The 22,844-nt window shown below is 35.8% G+C and overlaps 2 protein-coding genes across 9 annotated transcripts in view; both read left to right on the plus strand.

Moving 5' to 3' along the window:
• pdlim5a (PDZ and LIM domain 5a) overlaps positions 1-17,263 on the plus strand; it is a 53,163-nt gene extending 35,900 nt beyond the window's left edge. For all 6 annotated transcript variants that reach the window (XM_032579043.1, XM_032579044.1, XM_032579046.1 and 3 more), the window contains 6 exons: positions 4,734-4,816; positions 8,313-8,514; positions 12,503-12,683; positions 13,639-13,759; positions 14,952-15,067; positions 15,298-17,263. In XM_032579043.1, coding sequence (XP_032434934.1) covers positions 4,734-4,816; positions 8,313-8,514; positions 12,503-12,683; positions 13,639-13,759; positions 14,952-15,067; positions 15,298-15,387 — 793 coding nt within the window. In that variant the 3' untranslated portion in view covers positions 15,388-17,263. The remainder of the gene's footprint in view (positions 1-4,733; positions 4,817-8,312; positions 8,515-12,502; positions 12,684-13,638; positions 13,760-14,951; positions 15,068-15,297) is intronic.
• Positions 17,264-17,964: 701 nt separating this feature from the next.
• Positions 17,965-22,844, plus strand: part of bmpr1ba (bone morphogenetic protein receptor, type IBa) — a 67,188-nt gene continuing 62,308 nt past the window's right edge. For 2 of the 3 annotated variants that reach the window (XM_032579135.1, XM_032579139.1), the window contains exon 1: positions 17,965-18,089. The gene's annotated coding sequence lies outside the window, so the exon portion shown is untranslated. The remainder of the gene's footprint in view (positions 18,090-22,844) is intronic. The other variant, XM_032579137.1, reaches the window with a different exon arrangement.

The following is a 22,844-nucleotide window of genomic DNA, read 5'->3' on the forward strand; positions in this document are numbered from 1 at the left end:
TGTCTCTGTGTTGCCCTGCGACAGACTGGCGACCTGTCCAGGGTGTACCCCGCCTCCCGCCCGGAACGTAGCTGGAGATAGGCACCGGCAACCCTCCCGACCCCATTAGGGACAAAGGGTGAACAGAAAATGGATGGCTTGATGGTTTTTTTCCCACAAGAATGTTTTACTTGATGAGTTGATGCCCAGTAAATACTGTATTTTCATTCAGATAGAGCTGTGATGTAAGTTCAAAACAGATGTAAACAGACTAGTTTGGTTGGTTGATATTTTTGTTGCTGCTTCTACCAAAGTTTGAATGGAAATCTATCAATCGTCCCAAGAAAACTCTTTGAAATGTTGAAGTTTACAACATTTGGTTCCTTCTGTTGCAAATTTACTTTATCCTTCATTGTATTTAACTGTGGGAATGAGGTGCTTTTCTACACATTCATCTCCTTTAGAGTTTTATTTAAAACATCCTAGTAATTAAAAGGGTAAATGATACCGTGACTTCTAAGAAGATTCTCAAGGCTTTTCAAAGAAAATGAGGTCCACAGCATCTCATACTCTGTGTTTCACTCCTGAGAGATCACAAGGGCAAAGGAGATATGTCAAAGGATTTCCAAATACAATATTACAGACCATTAACTGCTGCTAACTGTAGCTTAAAAATGTGGCTGTTGGTGGTGATTTTAAGTTTCTTTCGTGTATCAAAATACCGAGGAAAAGAAATTTGTTGGCTCCATACAGTAAAAGAAAATTAGCTGCATATGGTGCATACAGTAGAATTTAGTGTGACGTAGATTCATTGGTCTCTGTTCCCAGACACATAAAACACACAATAACTGGGCTCATAATGTAAATGGAGAGAGATGTTGTGCAGTCTGATTGTCTCCTTCCAATGGCTGACTACTTAGATTAGGATTGTGCAGCCTATAGACTGATTAGCGGAAATCAATGCTAACACAACAGCCATTTTGGTGCATTTGTCATAATTCATGTCATTGCACTGTAACTCATTTACCAACCACAGCATATTTTGATCAGATAACTGAAATATTTTATTAGTTAGGGCTCACATGTTCAAAGATTAGATTCTGCTTTTATGTAACAAAAGTATTTGATTATATCTAAAAGCTTGATATTGTTTTAAATATAAATTTTAACTCCTGCCTTTAGGATGGTTAAATTTGGCTATATTTACATTCAATTCTTATGCATATTCACATTCATGTAAGTATTCAACAAACTTTGATAAACTGGGCTGTTTCGTAAATTCAGCAAGCATTTAGTGGTAGGCAGGGTACACAGTGGGCAAATTGCCAGTCCATCACAGGGAAACAAAGAAAACAACCAACCACGCACACACACACACATTAACACCTAAGAAATATTTAGAGCGACCAGTTAATCTAACAAAAATACTTTTGGACTGTGGGAGGAACCAGAACAAATGCATGCATGGGGAGAACATCAAACTCCACGCAGAAAGATCCTTGGCCTGGATTTGAACCTAGGACATTCTTGTTGCAAGGCAACAGAGCTATCAACTGATCTGCTTTGCAGGCCTGAAATAAAAAAAAATATATATTTTTTTTATGCTTTAAATACATGCATTAAGGATGATTTTCAAAATATAACTGACAAATTATCTTTAAATTATGCAATATAACCCTTTATAGTCCATACACACATAGTCTTGTACATCTGTAAATAAATATTTATATCTCGTAGAGCACTTCTGGATAGATGCAAACTACATCTCGTTGCTTGTACTTGTGACAGTGCAATGACAATAAAGTTGAATTCTATTCTATTCTATTCTAGTAGGTTGCAAATTCCTAATTAAACTAAACCAGATTTCAGGGGAATAATTTGTACCTCCAAAATAAAGTTTACAGCTGCGCTTCTAAATAAATGATCAATGTCTCATAGGTTAGATCATTGCAGCACTGTGTTCTAAATTCCTAATAGATTTGAGCTAATGATTAAAAAGAAAATAATGGTTTGACCTTTTACATAGAGGTCACTAGTGACCTTCAGAATAAAATTCTTGCTCTTTTAAAGATGAGAATTTGAAAATTCATCCATCCTTTCATTATCTTCTGCTTTATCCAAGTTTGGATCACAATACACAGAAACAAAAAATACATTAATGAGTTGGACGTCAAAGTGTCTTTGAAACAGTTTGTTTCTTTATTCCACTTTGCTCTTAATTCAGGTAGTATAATCTTGGTTGTTTTGACTCCATCATTCTTAGTATTTTTACTATTTACTCCTTACTATTTCTGTCTCACTCACACAAACATTCAGACACAACTGAGTGTAACTATGACTGCAGTTGCCATAACATTTGTCTGCCATGAGTTCCCTAATAATCAGACACGAGGGGAAAAGGTTGTGGTGATCCAACTGTTGGCATCGACCACAGTTATGTGTTATGGCTGCAATGTGTCTGGAGAGAGTCTGTTAGCCCACCCAAGCTAGTGTGCTGGCATTCGAAAATATACGCATGTAGATAGACATGCACATATTTCAAATTGTGTCAAAGGGATTTAGACATTGTTTTGTAATATAAGGCTTACATATAACATAAATGAAAGAGCATATGTTACCCTGCTTTGTGTTTGAACTCTTCTCATCTTCTGTGTGACACATGTTGTAAAAGTATATTCAGTCTATAAGGCCCTCCTCTTTATCTGTTGTTGTTGATCAAATTATTTCACTGGCAGAGTGCGAGAAAGCTCACAGAATGATTAAACTAAAGCAGAACAGAACTAGAATAAAAACCGTGTCATAAAATGGCACTTTGGTGTGGAAATAGTTAAACTGCAATCTTTTACATGCATGAAATATTAAGTTGCAAACAAAAATAAATGGAGGAATATGCATAAAAGAAAAAGAAACATTTGAGGTGGTATAATTTGTGTGATCACAAAAGGAATGTATTCTCAAGGCTTTTAATGTTTACTTACACTGTGGCAAACAGATTGCAGCTGACTAGATTGAAAAAAGATCCAGTGATGACTCATTTACAGTTTACCAGAAGAGCCCGCCAGATTTTTATGCAAATAGGACAATTCAAAAACTTTGATACAATTCAGTGTTTTTCCAAGACGAACTAAGCAACAACATCACAGATCACCTACTATGATGAGCTGTGGATATTTATTTGCCATGCACATTTTAATTCTTTGTTTCTAGCAAAATCACCTGGACTCCCACATCTTCATAACTCCATATTTTTATATTTATGATGGTTGGACAAAAATGCATTTTTTGTGGCTGTACTTCAAGTACCTAGTGGTCTAATGGTTCTTAAAAAGATTTGATGAACCCAAGATGCCACCCTTTGCAGCAACAGTTTTATAGTGATCTTTGGAGGTTTTATTATGTCTCCCACCCTTTGCTATTCTGCACATTCTGGATGGTGGAAAGATAAAAGTGGGGCCTTGTCCAACCTAAAAGCCAGTAGCTAAAACAAATGGGCCTTTGTGTCGTGTTATATTTATACCCCATGGAAACAGAAGTTGTGTGTTTTATATATGAAGTCTACAGATACTCTAATGAACTTAAAACAATAGATACAAAAAATTTTTTAAAAACGCTTCAGTCATTTATATTTGAAAAGAAGTATTTGGGAAATCAATAATTGCTGATTATTATTTTGTTTGAAATTATTTCTTAAAATTAGATTTTTTTTTTCCTTTTGAAAAATTCAGTTTTATTTTGCTGTTATTTTCCATTTTGTGTTTATGCTACTAAAATAAAAGATACATTTATTGCCAATACGTGTGACCAGCACTTTACTAAGAACTAATTTAATTAACCACAAAGACAAAGCGTCAGAGAAACACCTTTTGTGGGCGAAAACAGCTAATTCCTCACATGTAGGTCTAACAAAATTACCCATCCAATAAGGATGGCTTTTGAAGCATAAGATCATCAAGGTCAGATTATATTTTTCTTTATCTATCGTAAGAGGGAATATTTGAATATTTGTTAATTATAGAACTCGTAAAAGCAATGTTTTACCAACAGAACATACCAAATGTGTTTTCATATCAACTTAGAACAAAGCTGTGTGTCGTCAGTCAGTTTTTAGTTGTCTGCCGTCTATTAAACTGCAAATTGAGGTTTTTCATTCTTTCAAATCAAAACAGATTTTGTTTGTATCTGGAGTCCATCATAGGAACATTGTTTTCTCTCCTTCTTAACATCTGACATTTGAACAAAGTTTGTCTCTAATGATGAGGCATTGTAATGCATTTAGTTTCTTGTTCTTACCTGAATAATATAAATGCATGTTTTGGGTTCATTTTTTAATGGTTTAATGTATTATCAGAAGTACATAAACTCTTTCCTAACATGTTTATTAACATACCAGCAGAATTAACCGTTGCTTAAAATTAGCCACATACTGTAGGTTACATTGGTTGATACAATAGTCACCAGGTAGTTGGGAACGGCAGTGTTTTGAACACAGCTCTCTTTTTTAGCTATCAGCTTTATAATGTATTTTGTCAGAGAGTACAAGGTCTGAGATTCTACATGAACCTTTAATTTTTATGCCTTCCTGTTATATGTAAACAATGAAACAAATCCTGAAAACTATTTGACAACTTGGTATTACTTAAAGATTTTGGATTTTGAGTTGATGGAATCATATTATTGTGGGAATCTAAATTTGATCACAAAACATAGAATGTGGTTTTAAAAAAATTGTGTTCTCTCTTTGTGTTTCTGCACAGTGAGGGTGAAGAGGAGGCACAGCTTAACTCCCATGAATCTGCTGTCGTCAAAACTATGATGAAAGGAACTGCTTCCAACCATGGTAAACACAATTTTTATGTTGATAAGATGGACTTATAATTTATGGTTATTCACTTTTTCACTCTGTCACAAAGCCAGTAAGTAGCAGTTGCAAATATTGCCAGCTGCCATTATTGCGTCCTGTCAAAAATCAGATTTATGGCCCTGATATTAGAGTGCAGAAGTGTGTTGCCCAGTTACCAAATAGAATTTTAAACAATATGTTCCTTTTAGCTGCTAATACATTATTTTGCTCCTACTGTCAGGGCTACATAAAATTTGTTAAATGGTGCATAAATTATTGTGACAAATCTGTTACAGCTATTCCAGGTAAGTTATGTTGCTTTTACAGAAGGAAGCGTAGGCACCATATTTAAACAACATAAAATCCCTAACACAAATGTGGTATGGATCATTCATATAACTTCTATAATTATGTATCATCTTTATTATATATATTTTGTTCAATTCTCATATATATACAGTATATATGAGAACAAAAAAAGTGTTTTCATCTTTGCAAACATACACACAAAAAAACCTCTTGGCTCTCACTTCTAGCCTAATGGGAAACTGCTTTACAGTTGTGAAACCAAATGTTGTTACAGTCAATTTGCGAGGGGGAAAATGACCTTACTTTCCGTGGCTGAGGCTCAACATATGTTATGAAATAGGTCATTGCAGTTTTTCTCTTGTTTTTCCTCAGTGGAAAGCCATTAAAAAGTCCACATTGGCCTCTGGCACCCTACTCAATACCACATGCAGTGGCTCTGTTTTGTCAGAAAGATAATATTTATAGAGAGAACCTGTTGGGAGTAATGAAAAAAATGTTTTGGAGGCAAGCTGCGTAAAGCTGAAGAATCTTTTTCGAGTCCTCAACGAGTGTAGTCAGAGTTGATGTTCTGTCTGTTATGTTGTTATTTTATAGAGTATACATAATTTATTTCTAAATGTGAGAAAGTGTTTGCACCCTTACATTAGTCTTGTTTTTTGTCTTTCTTTATTATCAAACGAATCTAAACATCAGATAAAGGCAACCTCAGTTAAAGCACAACATAGTTTTTGAATTATATGCATTTATTAAGGCATATGTGGAAAAAGTATTTGACTGGATTTTAAAAAAGACCCACTGGTAAAGATTTTGTTTACTAGTGGAGTCCATATTTTTATTGAATAAGGTAATTCAAAAACTTTATGATACAATTTAGTCTTTTCCCAGACAAACTAACCGACAGCATCATAGATCATCTACCACAATTAGCAGTATAATTATGGTAGAGTCTTTGTTCCTAGCAAAATCACCTTGAGTGTCACATGTTTCATAACCCCACATTTTATGTCTATAATGGTTGGACAAAAAGGCATTTTTTGTGGCTGTACTTCAAGTACCTAGTGGTCTAATGGTTCTTTTAAAGATTTGATTAACCCAAGATGCCACTCTATGCAGCAGCAGTTTTATAGTAATATTTATTTTTGTCTGCCAACCCTTGCTATAACGCACAATATGCATGGTGGGAAGATAAAAGTTACCTTTCCTTAAACCACACATACAAAAACATTTGAACATCTGTACTGTGGAGATGAAAAGCTAAACTTTCTGTTTTGCCAGGTGCCCGAATTTTAGTGTAGCGGCTGCCTAGGTGGTCCATGTGTGACTTTGTGTGCTTCTGGCTGTATGTGTGCATGCACATAAACTTTAGGAATGTGTTAAAAGTCAAAATATTCTGTGTGCTTCTAACGATGGATGTGATTAATTCATGGTTGCGACAACAGTGGTCAGCGAGCAGTGTGCATCTTCATAACACCTGTTGATTGTGTAGTCAGAAAGAAAAATCTTTCTGACTACACAGAAAGAAAGGTTAGAGGTCAAATGTCTTACAAATCACAAAAACATTCTGCCAAAGCTTTTGACACCTTGAGGCCTTTCTTTTTATCTTTTTGCAGTGCAAGAAGATAAAAAAACTGTCATTTTATCTCTGTCTTTCACTAATGACAACATAAGTAACACTAAATAAATCTGTAATAGCCGTAAAGATAGAGCAGCAAAGGTGAACAACAAGATGTAAAGGTGGCACTGAAAATTAGAGAGATACAAAAGGAGATATTCTCCCAGGAAGGTGTAATTACAAATGTGAAATTTCTGACCTGTTTGGTGGTCCTTATTCTTTGTTCTGGGTTTGATCTCTCCACCAGTTAGCATTGTTGTATTTTTGTAACTTCAAATGTTTTTGTTGTTATTGCAATAGCAGATTATTTACACAGCCCTTTAGACATTAACAATACTAATTTCTTGCATAAACTGTGGCTGAGTAACCCAGGTGAGGCAAGAGACAGTTGGAGGCCCCAAACCTCAGATTTAGCTCAGTTAGTTTTATACTAATTGAGCTGAATCAATTAGCTCAATTAGCTCAATCACAATTAATATAATCGTGACAAACGATAGGCTATATATGTATTGTATTTTCTCAGCACTTACACTCTAAAGTATAAGTCACATTAGTCAAAAAATGTGACACGAAGAGGAAAAAAAAAGATATATAAGTCGCATTGGACTATAAGTCACATTTATTTAGCAATTGTCAAACATGAGGGAGACCTCATCCATGTTGATATGAGCCTGTGACGCATTCTGTGCAACCTGTTTTTTAAATAACTGTCCACTCTGGTTTGGCTTGGACATCTGCTGGCCCTTTCTGACTAACCTATATCTGCTCGAAAATAAGTGTGCAGTGCACTGCGTGCAGTCCAGGGTGATAGGTTGGTGGTTGTTGCATTAACACAACCAAGAAGGCCCACCTGCAAAATTAATCTTTTGGTAACTAAGAGGTCTTTTATGCATATCTGCACCATTGACAAGCCTGACCAGGCGGTTCATGTCAATCAGTATTAATTAACATTTAACACACCAGTCAAAAAATGTGTCATGAAGAGGAAAAAAAACAAATATAAGTCGCACCTAAGTCATAGGACCAGCCAAGCTATGAAAATGATTTTAACTTGTAGTCTGGAAAATATGTTTACATATATTTTGTAAACTACATTGACCATCTGAGAATAAAAATTGTCACATTACCATCTTAGCAATGTTTGTGTAAAATAAATACACAAACATAATACATCTCTACAAACAGGGATGTATTTTTCATTAAAATGTCACCCTGGCAGTTAAAGCTGGGCCAGTCCCTCAGTAAGCCACCGCATATGAAATTTCTTTGATCTGAACCATTACAGTCCAGTTAGTGGTGTATATTTAGGATTTTGGTCATGCAGGAGCAGAATCCTCCATCTATTCTCTTCTTCTTTTCTTTTTTTAATTGTCATTTTCCTTTTCACTTGTTTTGCACTTTGTGTCTGTCACATAAATTCCAAAGAAAATATATTGAAAATGAAGGCTTTAATCTGACAAAATGTGAAAATGTTTTAAGGTGTTAGAGTAGTTTTGCAGACGATTCTAGATATCTATATATTCTATATTTAGCAAAGCGACATTTTATTTTCCTTTCCTGCAACTCCTGTAGGCCAAGGAGTACAGAGTGGTTTGATCACTCCATCTTTTGGAATGAAGGGTAATGGGAGTGCCAGTGTCCTCAGGGGTCCTGTTCCAGTCCGACCAGTGCCTCAACCCCACCCCAAAGATGAGGACACTCTGGTCCAGATGGCAGAACACATTCCTGCTGGGATGCGAACCCCCATGTGTGCCCACTGCAACATGGTGATCAGGTTAGAAGCTACTGTTGGAACTAATATCAAAACTTTTACTCACAGGTTGAAGAGAAGGTTAAAGACTGGTTTCTATTTGTATTCATAAGTGGAAGAAAATGTAGTAAGATTTGAGTTTTTGGCATTGATTGCTCTTTATTTATAAAGAATAATTTCACAAGAATTTCGTCTAGACATCAACTGCACCAATAACACTCAAACATTGGGAGTAATACATGAAATCAATAAACAAACAATGCTATGGGTGCTTATTGAATAAAACTTCAAGGGCCCTACTCTTCTCAAAGCAAAAGCATATAAATCCAGTAAATTTTAATATAAGGCTAAAACTATTTATTTTTCAGTTTAGTTTTCTTATTTCGTATAGCCAAAGATATTACTGCTGCTATTCCAAAATTAGTTACGAGTGCTTGGGGAATCCCATATGTTTGTTTCTACTTTATTACCCCTGTCCATATGTAGACACAAATTTTTCCATACCAATTTTCCAACTTGTTAAAACAGAAATTCTGAGAAATCTTTATATTCCCTAAAATGCTGCTATTACGACCCCTTGGCCATCGCTCAGCAGAGATGCCCATCCATACTCATTTACACTTCTAATTTCTAGAATTGTTTATAATTTTCACAAAAAAAAATTGCTGCTCAGACATTTAGTAGTAATTCTGTATTCCCTGTTTTTAAAGATCAATATAGAGGCATAATTGGTAACTTAAATGCAAAATACTAACAAAAAACCACCAACTGGTGGTGAGATCAGTTTCAGAACTAGAAGAAGGACCACCAAGCAGGTCAGAAATTTCATAGATGCAAAAATTGTGATCTATGAAAAACAAACTTGATCTGAGAATGCGTGGCCTCTCATGCCATAAAAGAAAGGCCTGACACATGCGCATCGTATATGCTTGTTTTGGAGACAAGGCCGACACAGATGGTGAAGTGGGAAATTGAAGCCACACTGCATCATAATTTCCTCAGACATTTAACTTAAACCATAGATCAACTTTATCATAATCATCCAAAAACGCAGTGCAATAAATGCTTATGATGGTGAGCCATAGGCAACCTCAATTATAAACCTCTCAAGTGATTTCTCATCACATTTGACTTAGCACACATGCATAAATTGTGAGAAGGTGTGAGGCAATCACAGTGATAGCTGTAATCATCTAAATACCATTGTGACACCTGTGCAATACTGTGTGATCGATGCATCTGCCCTGCTGGAAGACGTGAATGGGAGAATCAGGAGAGAACATGTTTTCAGAGATCACCAAGATCTTCTGCCCCATGATGATGACTGGCTTGTAAGCCGTTTTGAACTCCCTAGAGTATTTCTCTTAGATTTATGTACTGAACAAGGTCCAGTGTTAAATAAATTAACTCTTTGCCTGAACCCACTTTAATTAACAACATAATTCTGAAGTTATCCATAGGTCTGGGATATGACAATCAGTGCTGAACGCAGTAATGACTGCCATTCTGGATGCCATTGTTAACATGACCAGTCGATACATCAGATTTCCATACACTGACTGGCTTTACAAGTGTGTTCAGCACAATTTTCTACACCCATATTGCTATAAGGGGACCATATGACAACAGAGTTGTGTATGTACATAGAAAACAAATTTGTTCCATTAATTTGCAAATTATATGTGAGTGCAACATGCATCTGACAAATTTAGGTGTGGCTCAACACATGACTCCTTTATTCTGGTGCAAAGCAGAGGTCCCAGATGATGAAAGAATGTTTATATATTGTGCAGACTTTGGTTTAGGGTTGAGGCTGCCTTACAGACCTTTTTTGTTTATTTGAAATGTTCTTGTGAATAGTTATGGCTCATCGCCGCAAGTCTATATCACACTGCATTTTTAAATGGTTTTGATAAAGTCAGGTATGTAACTAAAGGTCTGAGGGCATCATGATGCAATGTGGCTTTAATTCCCCACCTCACCATCAGTGTCGCCATTTCCCCTGTCTCCAAAATGAGCTTATGCTGTCCACCTGGGTCAGAGTGAGCGTAAGGGACTGCACATTTTCCCATCAAGTTTATTTTTCATAGATCACAACAAGGTAAGGCCCCATTATGTGCGTATACCAGCTTCATAAATGGGACCACAGAACATTCTCGTAATTCAGCTGAAAGGAAGATGCAACCTTTAAGTCAAGTTTGTCCTACAGCACATCATGATAAACTCTCTTCCTCTTTGTCTCTTCTGCATACATTCTCTCTTTTCCGATGGCTGCCCTGCCTGATCTGAATGTTATCTGTGACGGTGTCATTTGATACTCTGTTGTACCCAGGATCAGGTTGCCCACATGCTAATAGCTGTCAGCTTGGTCTGCTGTCAGACGAGGCTCAGATAAGCACACCTGTTGTTCTCAGTGAATTGGGCTACAATGTTTCCTCACTTTATTTAATCATCAGAGTGGACAGGGCTGATGTGCTTTGTAAGCTGAAGCAGAGTAGAGGTTACTCTGCTTCAGCTCTCTAAACTGTGTGCTGAAAGGGTGTTTTAGAAAACAACTGAAACAGTTTATTAGTTAATAATCTGAGCCTTAAGTGAAACTGTACAGCTGCGATATACCGCACTGCATAAAGCATCCTCCATATTTAGTGGCAACCCTTGCTAAATTGTGTAAAAAGACAACAAATGAACTCTATTGTTGCACCCATATTCATGGGTGGATACATTTAGAAAGATCCAGATTTTAATGTAATCACATTTATTCAGTGGTGAAAATATTTTAAATAAGTAAATTATGTATTTTTCTTTGCCCATCGTTCATGGAGTTAATGTTACCATTAACAATCTGTGTAAAATAAATGTAAGCAAAGCCATTTTTGTCATTAATTCTTTAACATTTCAGCCTGAACTTTTTGAATTATGTTTACAGTTCCAACACGAACTAGTTCTTGTTAATTGATCATATTTTGTGTCAAATATTATAAAGGTTATTAATCATTCACAAATAAACATGATGATAGTTACGACATGGCCCATGTCAGTTTATATTTTGTCTTCTCTTTGATCATATATAATTTTATTTTGTTATATGGCCAAATTCCCCATCACCTCATTTGTGTTTTAATGCTTTTTATAAAACAAAATGACTGAAAGGTGGTCCATTACAAACATTTGTGATTGTAGCCATTTTCAAAGCAGTGAGGTTGTTTGTCTTTAAGAAAATCTTGATTTTGTTTGTGTCATCTGAGGAAATCATCACTTATGTAAAACAAAGCATGTGTCTGGGTATCCGTTGTAGTATATCTAATATATCTGAGGGGAAAATTAGAAGTGACAGCTTCCTCAGCTTGTCTCTGCTGCAATTTAAAACTCACCTGGAGAGTGCTGTACAAAACAGCAATCTGAGTCCATCTTCGTTTTGATGGTTATGGCATAAGCATTCAGTTTGTATCACTATGCTTAAAGTAAAAAAGGAATGAATTATAATCAACTTTAATGTAAGAAGAGAAGCGATCAATATCAAAATGGGTCCTCACAAACACTGTCTGTACGAGCATGCCAGCTGTATCGAGTCTGTCACGTGCACACACTCACACATAGACACGCACACATCCTTTGGAAGCGACTATTTTCTGTATACTAAAAAAAGAAAACTGTACCAGCTCCTGCTGTTATTTATTTCTGAGCATTTGCTCACTTCATGTTGTTTAGTTCAACGTTCTCAAAAATATGAGTGCGACTCATGAACACTTTCATGAACAACACTGGGACCCAAGTTTACCATGCTACCACCTGCAGTGATAAGGATGGTGAGAGAACATGAAAATCCCTGAAGATTGCTATTGAAGAATAACAGCAAAATGTCAGTGTGTGACTATGCCACTGACTATGCCACTGCAAATAAGATTATTTCATTTGAAAGGTTTTTACTTTCTTAATTGAGAGGATCATGCAGTTGAATTTAACATTTTGTAGTTAATCTCATTGGTTTTTTTTTGTTTTGTTTTGTTTTCAGAGGACCATTTTTGGTTGCAATGGGAAAATCATGGCACAAGGAGGAATTTAACTGTGCCCACTGCCGAACATCTCTGGCAGACATAGGCTTTGTGGAAGAAAAAGGCTCTGTGTATTGTGAACACTGCTATGAAGAGTTCTTTGCACCAACCTGCAGCCGCTGCCAGGCCAAGATATTGGGGGTGAGTATGAACAAATAAAAAGGAGATAATTGGTTCTTTGAAAAAGAAAAGAAATGCCTGATACCTCAATGTAATTAATAGCAAATGAACACTGTAGCAAAGAAAATCTCAAATGGACATAGCGTTCCTCTTAACTTCCACTTTTAACCAGGTCTGTTCTTTGCTGTTTTTGCCACAGAGGTTCTGTACCACTCTGTTGGGTTGATTTATTATGTAGGCAAACATTATTACATAATTTAAAATAAACACTTAAAGAGCTTCTAAAATGTAAAATTGGTCCCCCATCAAAAGTTCACAAATGAAAAGGTTCTTGCATTCTATCTTGAGTTGAAATATCTATGGTGACCATGACCGAAACTCAGGAATGCAGTGTTTGCTCTGAAGTTAGCAGAATTAGTCTTAGATGCCTTTAAGACTGCAGGTGTGGTTTGAACCCAAAGTGCCAAGAAGCTGAAATCGCATTTCTCTGAGCAGGTCTGACATTTATCCCTCACATGTTCTAACCTCTTAAGCCTCAAACCTTCCAACTCTCCATTTCTCACACATCTTCAACCAGCTTATGGCTTCCTATTAACCTGTTTTTCTCACTCCTGTTCTTCTAATCCTTCATTTTACTCTGGCCCACCAACTTTCTTGTTCTAGCAATTTAAGGGTGGGAAAAAAACTCAAGAAGTATTTTTTAAGTCTGGTCATGCGACTGCTTAATATATATATATATATATATATATATATATATATATATATATATATATATATATATATATATATATATATTGTGTTTGAAGAGATCTGTCAATTATTATCTTGCTGAGATTAATTTATGGAATTGATTCTTTTCTCTAACACTTTACTGAGAAAGTAACACAGCTTATCTAGCATTTGCAAATATACAAATCTGGATGCAGTTTTGTACTACGTCTTAAACTATAACCTGTGTTTTATATTTTATGTTTAGGAGGTAATTAATGCCCTGAAACAAACATGGCATGTCTATTGCTTCATGTGTGCTGCCTGTCAGCAGCCAATCAGGAACAACACCTTTCACCTGGAGGATGGAGAACCTTATTGTGAGCAAGGTCAGTAGAAAAAGTGTCGATGTTTGCGCTAATATTTATGTAAGTTCATACAAGTAACATTTTCAGTAAGTGTAATGCTCAATTCAGTTCCTTTCATGTAGTGTGGATTCACATCAAATGTAATCAATAAGGGACTCAGCAAAAAAATAAATCCAGTGTATTTATTGAAACATAGAGACCCATTCAATGCAATCTTTTTGAAAAGTCCCTTCATTTCAGTAACAGTAATAGGTTAATTATACAAAGACGGGTGTGTTTAAAATGTAGGCTTCTTGATAAGTGGTGTTAAAATTAGTCCACTGATTATTCATTCATGAAATATTAATAATTTTGTCAGCAAAGATGTTGACACTGTTCAGTCACATGAAACTGTCTGTAGGTGATATACATGACTCTGCATGAGAAAACTGACTACGTTTTGCAGGGCATGCACTGTTTCTTAGCTTGTTTATTTATAGTTAATTAATTGCAGAGAACTATACAGACAAAATAATAAGGCCACACTTAAATCAAATTACACCAAAGACATATGAGTCAAGTCCATAACAATTTAATAAAGTCAACATCAGTCCCTTTGTTCAGTTATTTTGATATTTTAAAAACCGGTGCCCGACATCTCTTTTTAAAGAAGGAAGCTGATAAAATCAAATTAAAAATAACTAAAGTCCTAAACTCAGTCTGTAGGTGCTAACATCCTCATCGCTGTGGGTTGTTGGTTATGATTAGCTCTGGATTCCACTTGGAAGCCGAATTAGAACAAGTGTGGGTTACATGTGGTCCATGTTTCAGTGGTTTTCTGATGTGAGACACAGTTGCTCACTACCTGTAGGCTTCTGAAGGGTACTGTGTGGGTACTGGATGACTGTACAATCTGCTGATTGGACACATTGACTGGGCTGATTAGACTTGGAGATATTTTGTCGTCCTACAGTAGAAACACCCAACAGTCATATGAAGAAAAGCACAAGTTTGAATAGCAAGTTTACCTCATTTGAAATGGAACAGTTGGATTTGTATTCAAAGCTGTGTTAATGAAGAGTAAAGTTATTTAGTTTATTATTCTTGCTGTCTGTTACATATTGTTTAGGCATTTTTCCTTTGAAAATCTCTAAGAGAATGATGTTACTGAATAGTTTATTGTGAAGATAAAACCTGATTGCTTAAAAAATTATTTTTCGTATTTGCAAAACAGACTTTTACAGTTTGTTTGGGACTGGCTGCCATGGCTGTGAGTTCCCTATTGAGGCTGGAGACAAATTTCTGGAGGCACTCGGTTACAACTGGCACGACACCTGCTTTGTTTGTGTTGTAAGTGAAAATCACACACACACTCTTAGCGTCTTAGACCTGACAGACATACTGTATTGTGTCATGAAGCATAATCATGTATCCATTTTTAGGCAATTTAGAGATTTCAAATCATTTAAATATGTTTTAGGTTCCTGCTATTGTATCTTTTTTGCTATTCTATTTAAGCAACAGTTAATTGATTACAGTTCAGCTTCAAATTGTGTGTAAGTCTAATGGTTTCTTCACAGGTATGTTGTGCCTCTCTGGAGGGTCAGACCTTTTTCTCCAAAAAGGACAAACCTCTTTGCAAGAAACATGCTCACACAGTGAAGATATGAACCTTCAAATGGCTCTCCGCCTCCATTCTCTCTTGTCAAAGGATGCAGAAATACTGAGGGCTGATATTTACCAGTAGATTATTCTTTGACTAAGTTAATTGAGGATATAACTAAGCAGATTACTTTTATTTGAACTCTTTAACCGAGGGGTGGGGGGATAATACAAAATCTTTTTTGAGCTTTATATCAAACCTGGGGATTTGCTTTGATTCTTTCATACACAAAGTTCAGCCTTGGAGTTGCAGTCTCCAGTCAAGCACTTGTCCCTCAGAGCATCTCTCCCTCACACTGCTCAACCAGACTAGCATCAGCAGCATTATACTTATATGAACCACCTCTCAGTCGAAGGCTTTTGCTAATGATTTTGGAGGATTGTAAACACAATCCAGTTTATATAATTTAAAATTGCCTTAATTTTAACTCCCTAAGAACAGCTGTAAACAGCAAAATGGATGAGCTTTGTTGTGATGATGTGCTTATGGCAGAGTGTCGGATAGAGCCGGAGCTTCTTAAAGAGACAGAGGCCCAATTTCAAGGCGTCAAATTGCGAAGTCAGAATTCTTTCAGGTCATGTTTGACATATTCAGCATTTTTATAACAACTGAAGGTAACATAGTTTCTTGATCATGCTGTAAAATGGCACTATTTGCCTGCAAGTACATTATACCGCCCCATGAAGTAAGTTTATGATACTTATGCACACAAGACGTTGTACTGATAATTAATCATTTTTGTAAGACCACAGTTAGTCATAGTATCTTACACAAAAATATTCTAACTTGATTCATTACATAATCCTGATTTTAACCTGGAAGCTAAAAGGCATCCTTGGTTTGTCTGTAGATACAGAATAGAATCTTCCCCAATAATTAGAAATCACTCATTTTAATTGTCAAAAAAACAGAGTAAAATATATGTTCTTAACCAAGCCTTGAGAATTTGTTGCAACAAAATATTAGCAATTAGTTTTCACGAAAGCACTAACGTATGCTATTTTTAATGTTACAGTTGTGCAAATTTTAATAGATTATCAGTAGCTTACATTAAAATTTGTATTCTTTTATGTCCCTATATTCAAAACTATTTCAAAATAGTATTCAAAATCTTAGTATTTGTATTAAGATTAACTAAATGTGGATGTGTTACTTTAATAAAAGATTTTAACTAAGCATCTAAGATAATCATTGTATCTTTCTGTTTTATTGTATTTTCATGATGTTTGCCAAAACTGACTTGAAGTTTCCAAACAGACAAATATATAACAGAATACGTTTTTAACATTATTTATTCTGGTTGATTGACAAAAAACTTAAATAAATAAATAAATAAATAAATATTAACATCTGACATAAGTAAATAATAAGGAAAGTATTAATTTTGTTCCTCATACTCAACACCTTAGTGATGGACATACATTCTTTTGAATTGTATTTTATTAATAATGAAACATTTTTGTGTTTTTATTCATTATTTTATATTTCAACTTCACCTCAAAAAGACAGATGGTCCAATATTTTTTTGAGATACAATTCATCACAGTCTGTGCATCTTTTTATCCTGGGAGGTACTGTGTGTGTGTGTGTTTAATTGTTCTTTTGTTGAAAAGAGGGGTACACTTTAATTTACTTTGAATATGTAATTGTCTGGATATTTCTTTTAGATTTGTACTAAATTATAATGCAACTAGGTAAAAAGATTTTACATTGTAAAACCAAGAGGAGACTGGATTGTGTGCAGAAAGGTAGCATACATATTGCAAAAGTACCAGCATAGTAAACAAAAGTATTTACATGTCATTTTTATTATCTCTCAAAATATGTTTGAAAAGAAGTTAAATGTACCTGTGTTGTTGAATAAATTGTGATGTTTAACCCTCCTAGTGGGTGCGTTTCTTTTGCTCCTATTTCTACTTTGTGTATATGAGAAACTGCCTTATCACATTAAATCAGAGTTAGCTGTCAATGCACCTCTCCAAGACTTGATTCAAGACCATGGGATTGTATGCCTGCAGTGCATGCTCACTTGAATATTGTCAACAAAGACCACTAGCTACACAAAATATTCAAAAGATGTTATTTATTGAGAAATAATTTTTGTCATAACCTTTTTTTCTTCTCTTATCAAAGAAAAGCTAGATAAAAATATATACAAAAAATATGCAAAATGATCAGAACTACGATGAAAGTAGTCAGAAGAAGAAAATAATTTTTAATCATCTCTACTTTTAGATCTAATTTTTTTTTTACATTCTTAACTTCCTAATGTTTAGACCCATGTTTAGATATTTTGTGTATGTTTTTTTAGGAACACTCTTTCAGCTGTCTAACCCCCAGATGAGGCCAAAAACAAAGATCACTCACATATTCCTATTTCTGAAGTTTTAGGACTCAAAAGGTAGAGAAAATCAGTTTTGAAACTGGTTTTAAAAAAAAAAAGACTAGAAAAAAAAACTTAACCAGTTCTAGTTTATAATACAAAACACAAAAATATGAATGATTTGTTCTTTCTGTTTGTTGGGTGACCTGATGTGGAAAGTGGGGGACTGATTGAAAAGCCCACGAGTTGGTTGCTTGCTTCTCCGCCTCTGATCGTGGGGAAAACTGAGTAGGAGAAAAGTGCTTCAACTTAGGTCTGAAACCACAGCGACGCGAACAGAAACTTTTATTCTGGCATGGAATAAGAGAGCAAAGACTCATATGAAGGTGAGCAAATTATTTAAGCAATGCAAATTACTCTTAAACGCAGCGGGTTTGACTTGGATTAAGTTGTTTCGTCTTATGCGCCATGATGAAGTTTGGCAGACTCAACGCTTTTTTGTCTTCAGGGTATTGACAGTCCACGCGTGAGGCTGATTTATTCACTGAAGTTTGAGATTCACTTCTCTGCTTTATAGCTGCAACACTATACAGCGATCTAGAGAAGAGCTTTAGCTTCACTCGTTTGTAACAGCGGTAATCTTAGTATTCTGCGCTCGCCGTTGTGTGACGTATATATTTTTTTTAACAAAAGAAATTCAATAAATAACTTAGAACTTAGTTTGCGGTCATATGCCATTACCTCTTACCACAGCGACCAGTGCTGTCCTCTGCCAGCATACTGGAATGCGTCATTCTTTCTATAGTAATTTTTTCGTAATTTCTATCTTCTTGGTCTATCTGAAGATTGAAGATGAAAACTCCTTTTTGCAACTTCAAAACAAAAAAAACTGCATGCAAGATACGTAGAGTTCCCCTTGTCAAGAGGACACATAGTAGAGGGGGAAAACAGAACAACAGCCTGTAGCAATGAACAACCCGCAGCCCCGTATTCCCCACGCACCGCACTTATATTCACAGGCATGCACACAGTATTCAACTCTCCCTCTGAGTCCAGTAACCAGCTCCAGGTGTTTCCCAGTGTGCTTGTGACAGACGTATATCTGCATATGTGTGTATAAGCAATCATGTGAGAGTATCCATCCAGATGGCACTATACCATAGTTCCAGATCTTATCTCACCTCATCTGTGGAGGTGCAGGGGTTAGAAGACACAGGAACCCCACAGGAAAACACTCAACAACTATGAGAGAGAGAGGTCCAGACAAGTAGGTGTGTGTGTGTGGGTGTGTTTTTCTCATTTGTCAGTCAGAAAGTGTTTGTTGTTGTGGTGTCAGTGGGAAGTTAAGTCTTATTCAGGTCAGGAATGTATCACGCAAATCTAAAAAACCTGCCACAACCTCAGCTGTGTCTCACTTAGCAACTGCAAGGAAAACAGTTTTCTTCTGTGCACAAAAGAAAATATACATATACATCCACTACACTACATGAATATATGCAGTATGACACAGACTGGTGGAAATTCACGTCACATTAGACCTAATGCAGGTCCTTAACTGACTCCCTAAGAATAGCAAATAAGTCAGAAACGAACTTAATTTGTACTTATCTGGAAAGAAGCTGAATGAAACACCATAAGAAAAAAACTGACACAAGATATTTTCAATACATTTAATTGGCCCAGTCAGGGAAAATCAATTCTTGCTGAGGTTAATTCAATCTCTAAAGAATAGGAAAACTTAGCAAAACAAATCCCTGCATGACTGCTGCACTTGTATTTTAAAACTTTGCTTAGTACAGTCTTTGAATCCGATTAACAGCCATATGGTTTTGAGGGCTACACATAGGTGGAAAAATAATTGGTAACGTAAAACAAAAATTAAGACTGCAGGGTAAGGAGAGATTTAAAATCTCTTCAGGTGAACTTGAGGACAGTTTGCTGGTGCTAAGCCTTCCTTAGATCAATTTCCTCTACTTAGAATAGGAGGCGATAAGGATCAAAAATAAACCCAGATAAGCCCCTTCAGCCAGAGGCTGTCCTCTTGAAGATCTGACTCATTTTTAATTACTGTGTCAGGGTGATTTATTGAGATGCTTCAAGATTCTTCTTTACCTGAGTTCCCAGATTAATCTTCCACATTCTGCATTTTTTATGAACTTTAAAAAAAATCCTTAAAATTTAATATTCTGATACAATAAATCAAAACAAAATGACATGTCATTGACATGGATCCAATTTGTCATCAGATTCCAGGCACTATCTTCTTGAACAAATGTAAAAACAACCACAGGAAAGTTTTTGTTGATCTTTATTGTGGGTTTGTGAGAGGTTTGAAGCTCGGTTTTGTTACTGATCTCTGGAGGAAACAAATCTATGCACACCTCACCACATCTTGATTAATGTGAAACCTATAAATATGATTAAGGAGTGAGGTTCAAAGATGTCGCGAAAAGGGTTCCTACATGTGTCCAATCAGTAACACAAGCAGCTCATGAAATGATCGGTATTTACTTTAGGATTGATAGACTCATTCATATATTAAAAAAAGCACCTATACACCTCAGTCTGGATACAGTCACATCAACTTTTTTATGAAAAGTCCTGAAATGTTCGTTAATCTTTTTTTTTTTTTTTTTTTTTTTACTACTTTCTCTAGTTTTCTAGGGGTAATATGAGACACTTGACTCCACTCAACTCTGCTCTGCAGGGCCTGTTTTTTGAGAAGGTTGTATACAGTAATTATTCCATTGCTTGAAGAGAGCCTTAAGTATTTAGACTGACTGTTCACAACAGCACACACAGCAGACCATGAGCAGACTGCACTCTTCAAACTGTTTGTAAAACAAATATACTCATAATGTCTCTGTTAAAAGAGCAACCAAAAAAACATTGTCTAAAGTTAGCTATGTGGTTTTTTGATGCAGTTCTGCTGTAAATCAACTATTTTAAAACAAATAAGTCTCAAAATATTGTCCAGTTGGCTAATTGATGTGCAAACACAAGGCTAAACTGTACTGCTACAAATAAATAATAAATTACTGTTGAATCTGCTGCACATTAAATCAGTTTTGGTGTGTAAACTACTGTACTACACTGTAAGACAAGTTGCAATTGTAGAGAGAAAGTTTTTGCTTTTCATAGAAATACATTCATATATAGTTAATGCTGATTAATATACATTTAAGTTGGTTTTCCTACCACTAATAATTCTGGAAAAATGAACTAGGCTACAATATGTTGTGAGGAATGAGAGGCAGTAGTTGAAATGAATCTGATGAACTCTGGTTGCTATAAGAAAATGCAAAAATAACGATGATAAACATAATCAGGAGGTAGGGATTTGTTTTTTAACCTATGGGTTGCTGGTTTGAATCCCTGCTCTGTCCTTTTCAACAGTTTTTCTCCTTGGGTAAAACACCTGCCTCGCCTGCTGGTGGTTTTGGAGTCCTCAGACTTGATAACGTGCTATAAAAATGCAGATCATTAACAATTTATCAGAACACCTGTGACATTTTCTTCTAGTTTTCATTCAACATTAAACATAATTCAGTTCCACAGTCTTAATCTTCAGCTCCTTGACCTATCCCCTTTCAATGTGTGGGCATTTAAACAAAGAAACGTATTCTCAGTTCCTGATGCAGGACTCAGGACGTTATTCTGTTTTTGCTTCCTTTGAGAGATGTGACCAGGAGCTGACTTTGATGAAATACTTGAAATCTTCCAGCTGTACAGCCATGGATAATCATAGTAATAAGTAAATCATTGTAGAACACAGAACTGCCTTGAGAGCAGCTTGGTTGATGGCATAGAGCAGATTTAAATGATGATTTATTAGGTGGATTAATAGGCCACATGATCAGTTTAACTTTGTGTCCCACAGGGTGGATGTGAAAACATCTTACCAGTCAGCGTCTGATCTCATTTAATGCTCTCAAGTTTAAGCTGGTCTCAGTGCTCAGACACTCCGTTTCTCTCTTGCTTCATATTTACAGGTTTTTTTTAGCCTTGTGCTTGTGGAGCTGTCCCTCGTCAGGCTTTTTAATCGTGCACCACGTTTTGGTCACTTTTATTTTCACTAATGTTTTTTTTAAATGACTGTTAGCAACAAGAGTCCTTATCCTAAACACCAGCAGGTTAAGCCCTAAGGAGGTTTCAGCTCATACAGTTTTCCTTTGAACTTTGATTCTGCTCTTTATTTTTTTGAACCTCAGGTTTTTTTTGTGTTTGGCTTGGCTGAATTTTTAACAAGGAAAGGCCTTTTGGTACCTCAAAGGGAAGTGGGTTAAGGAGAGAAATGATGGAGTGATGACTGGAATACCAAGAGAAAAAATAGGTCTGAGGAGAAGGAATGATAACCATCTGGATTCACTTTGTGACAAATTCATCCCTTATGCCCCCCAAAGCAGAGACCTCCAATTTCCATGGTGGTTCTTTTGAGGTGCCATTCCATTGGTGATGGCAGAAACATTTGCCTAAGAGCAAGTGTCATTGTTGAGCTTCAGGAAGTGCCTTTACTATGAGGTCTAGACATCCCTTGATTGCTAAAGTCTTTATTAAAACAAATTCTTCCGTCAAGAGTGGCTAGATCCCTAGGTTTTCTAGAGTTTTTGAAACACAAACAACATCTGGATAAGCCACACTGACTCATTCTTGATAGACATAGGAATCAAGTGTCAGATTTTTGTGGGGTAGGGGGTTGCTATGTATGCAGCAATAGATATAAATTGTTTCAAGCTGTTGCCTACAGCATTAATTTTACAAGAAGTTCTTAATGATCAAGGTCAAGCCAAATGATGGAAAACCTATGATATAATTTTATTTAGTTTCTACAACTTCTTCCTTTGAAATAGTTGAGAAAATATGTATTCAAATGTAGATTATTGTATAAAAATGAACACAACTAAAATAATGAATTTTCTAGCTGACCTTGCACATGATATATTGTTGTTGATTGCTGTGTCTTTAAATTAAATTCCCACACAAATTATCTGGTTAAATTTTTTGACTGCGAAACAATCTTTGCTTTATTTTCGTTGCGTTTGTCGGTAATTTTGGTCATGCCGTTTCTTATTGTTTAAGTTTTGGTATTTTCCGTGGTCGACCTTGAATCTTCTGCTGCAGCCATTTCCAGGTATGAAATG

Source organism: Xiphophorus hellerii, chromosome 12 (assembly GCF_003331165.1).
Source record: "Xiphophorus hellerii strain 12219 chromosome 12, Xiphophorus_hellerii-4.1, whole genome shotgun sequence".
Classification (NCBI taxonomy): domain Eukaryota; kingdom Metazoa; phylum Chordata; class Actinopteri; order Cyprinodontiformes; family Poeciliidae; genus Xiphophorus; species Xiphophorus hellerii.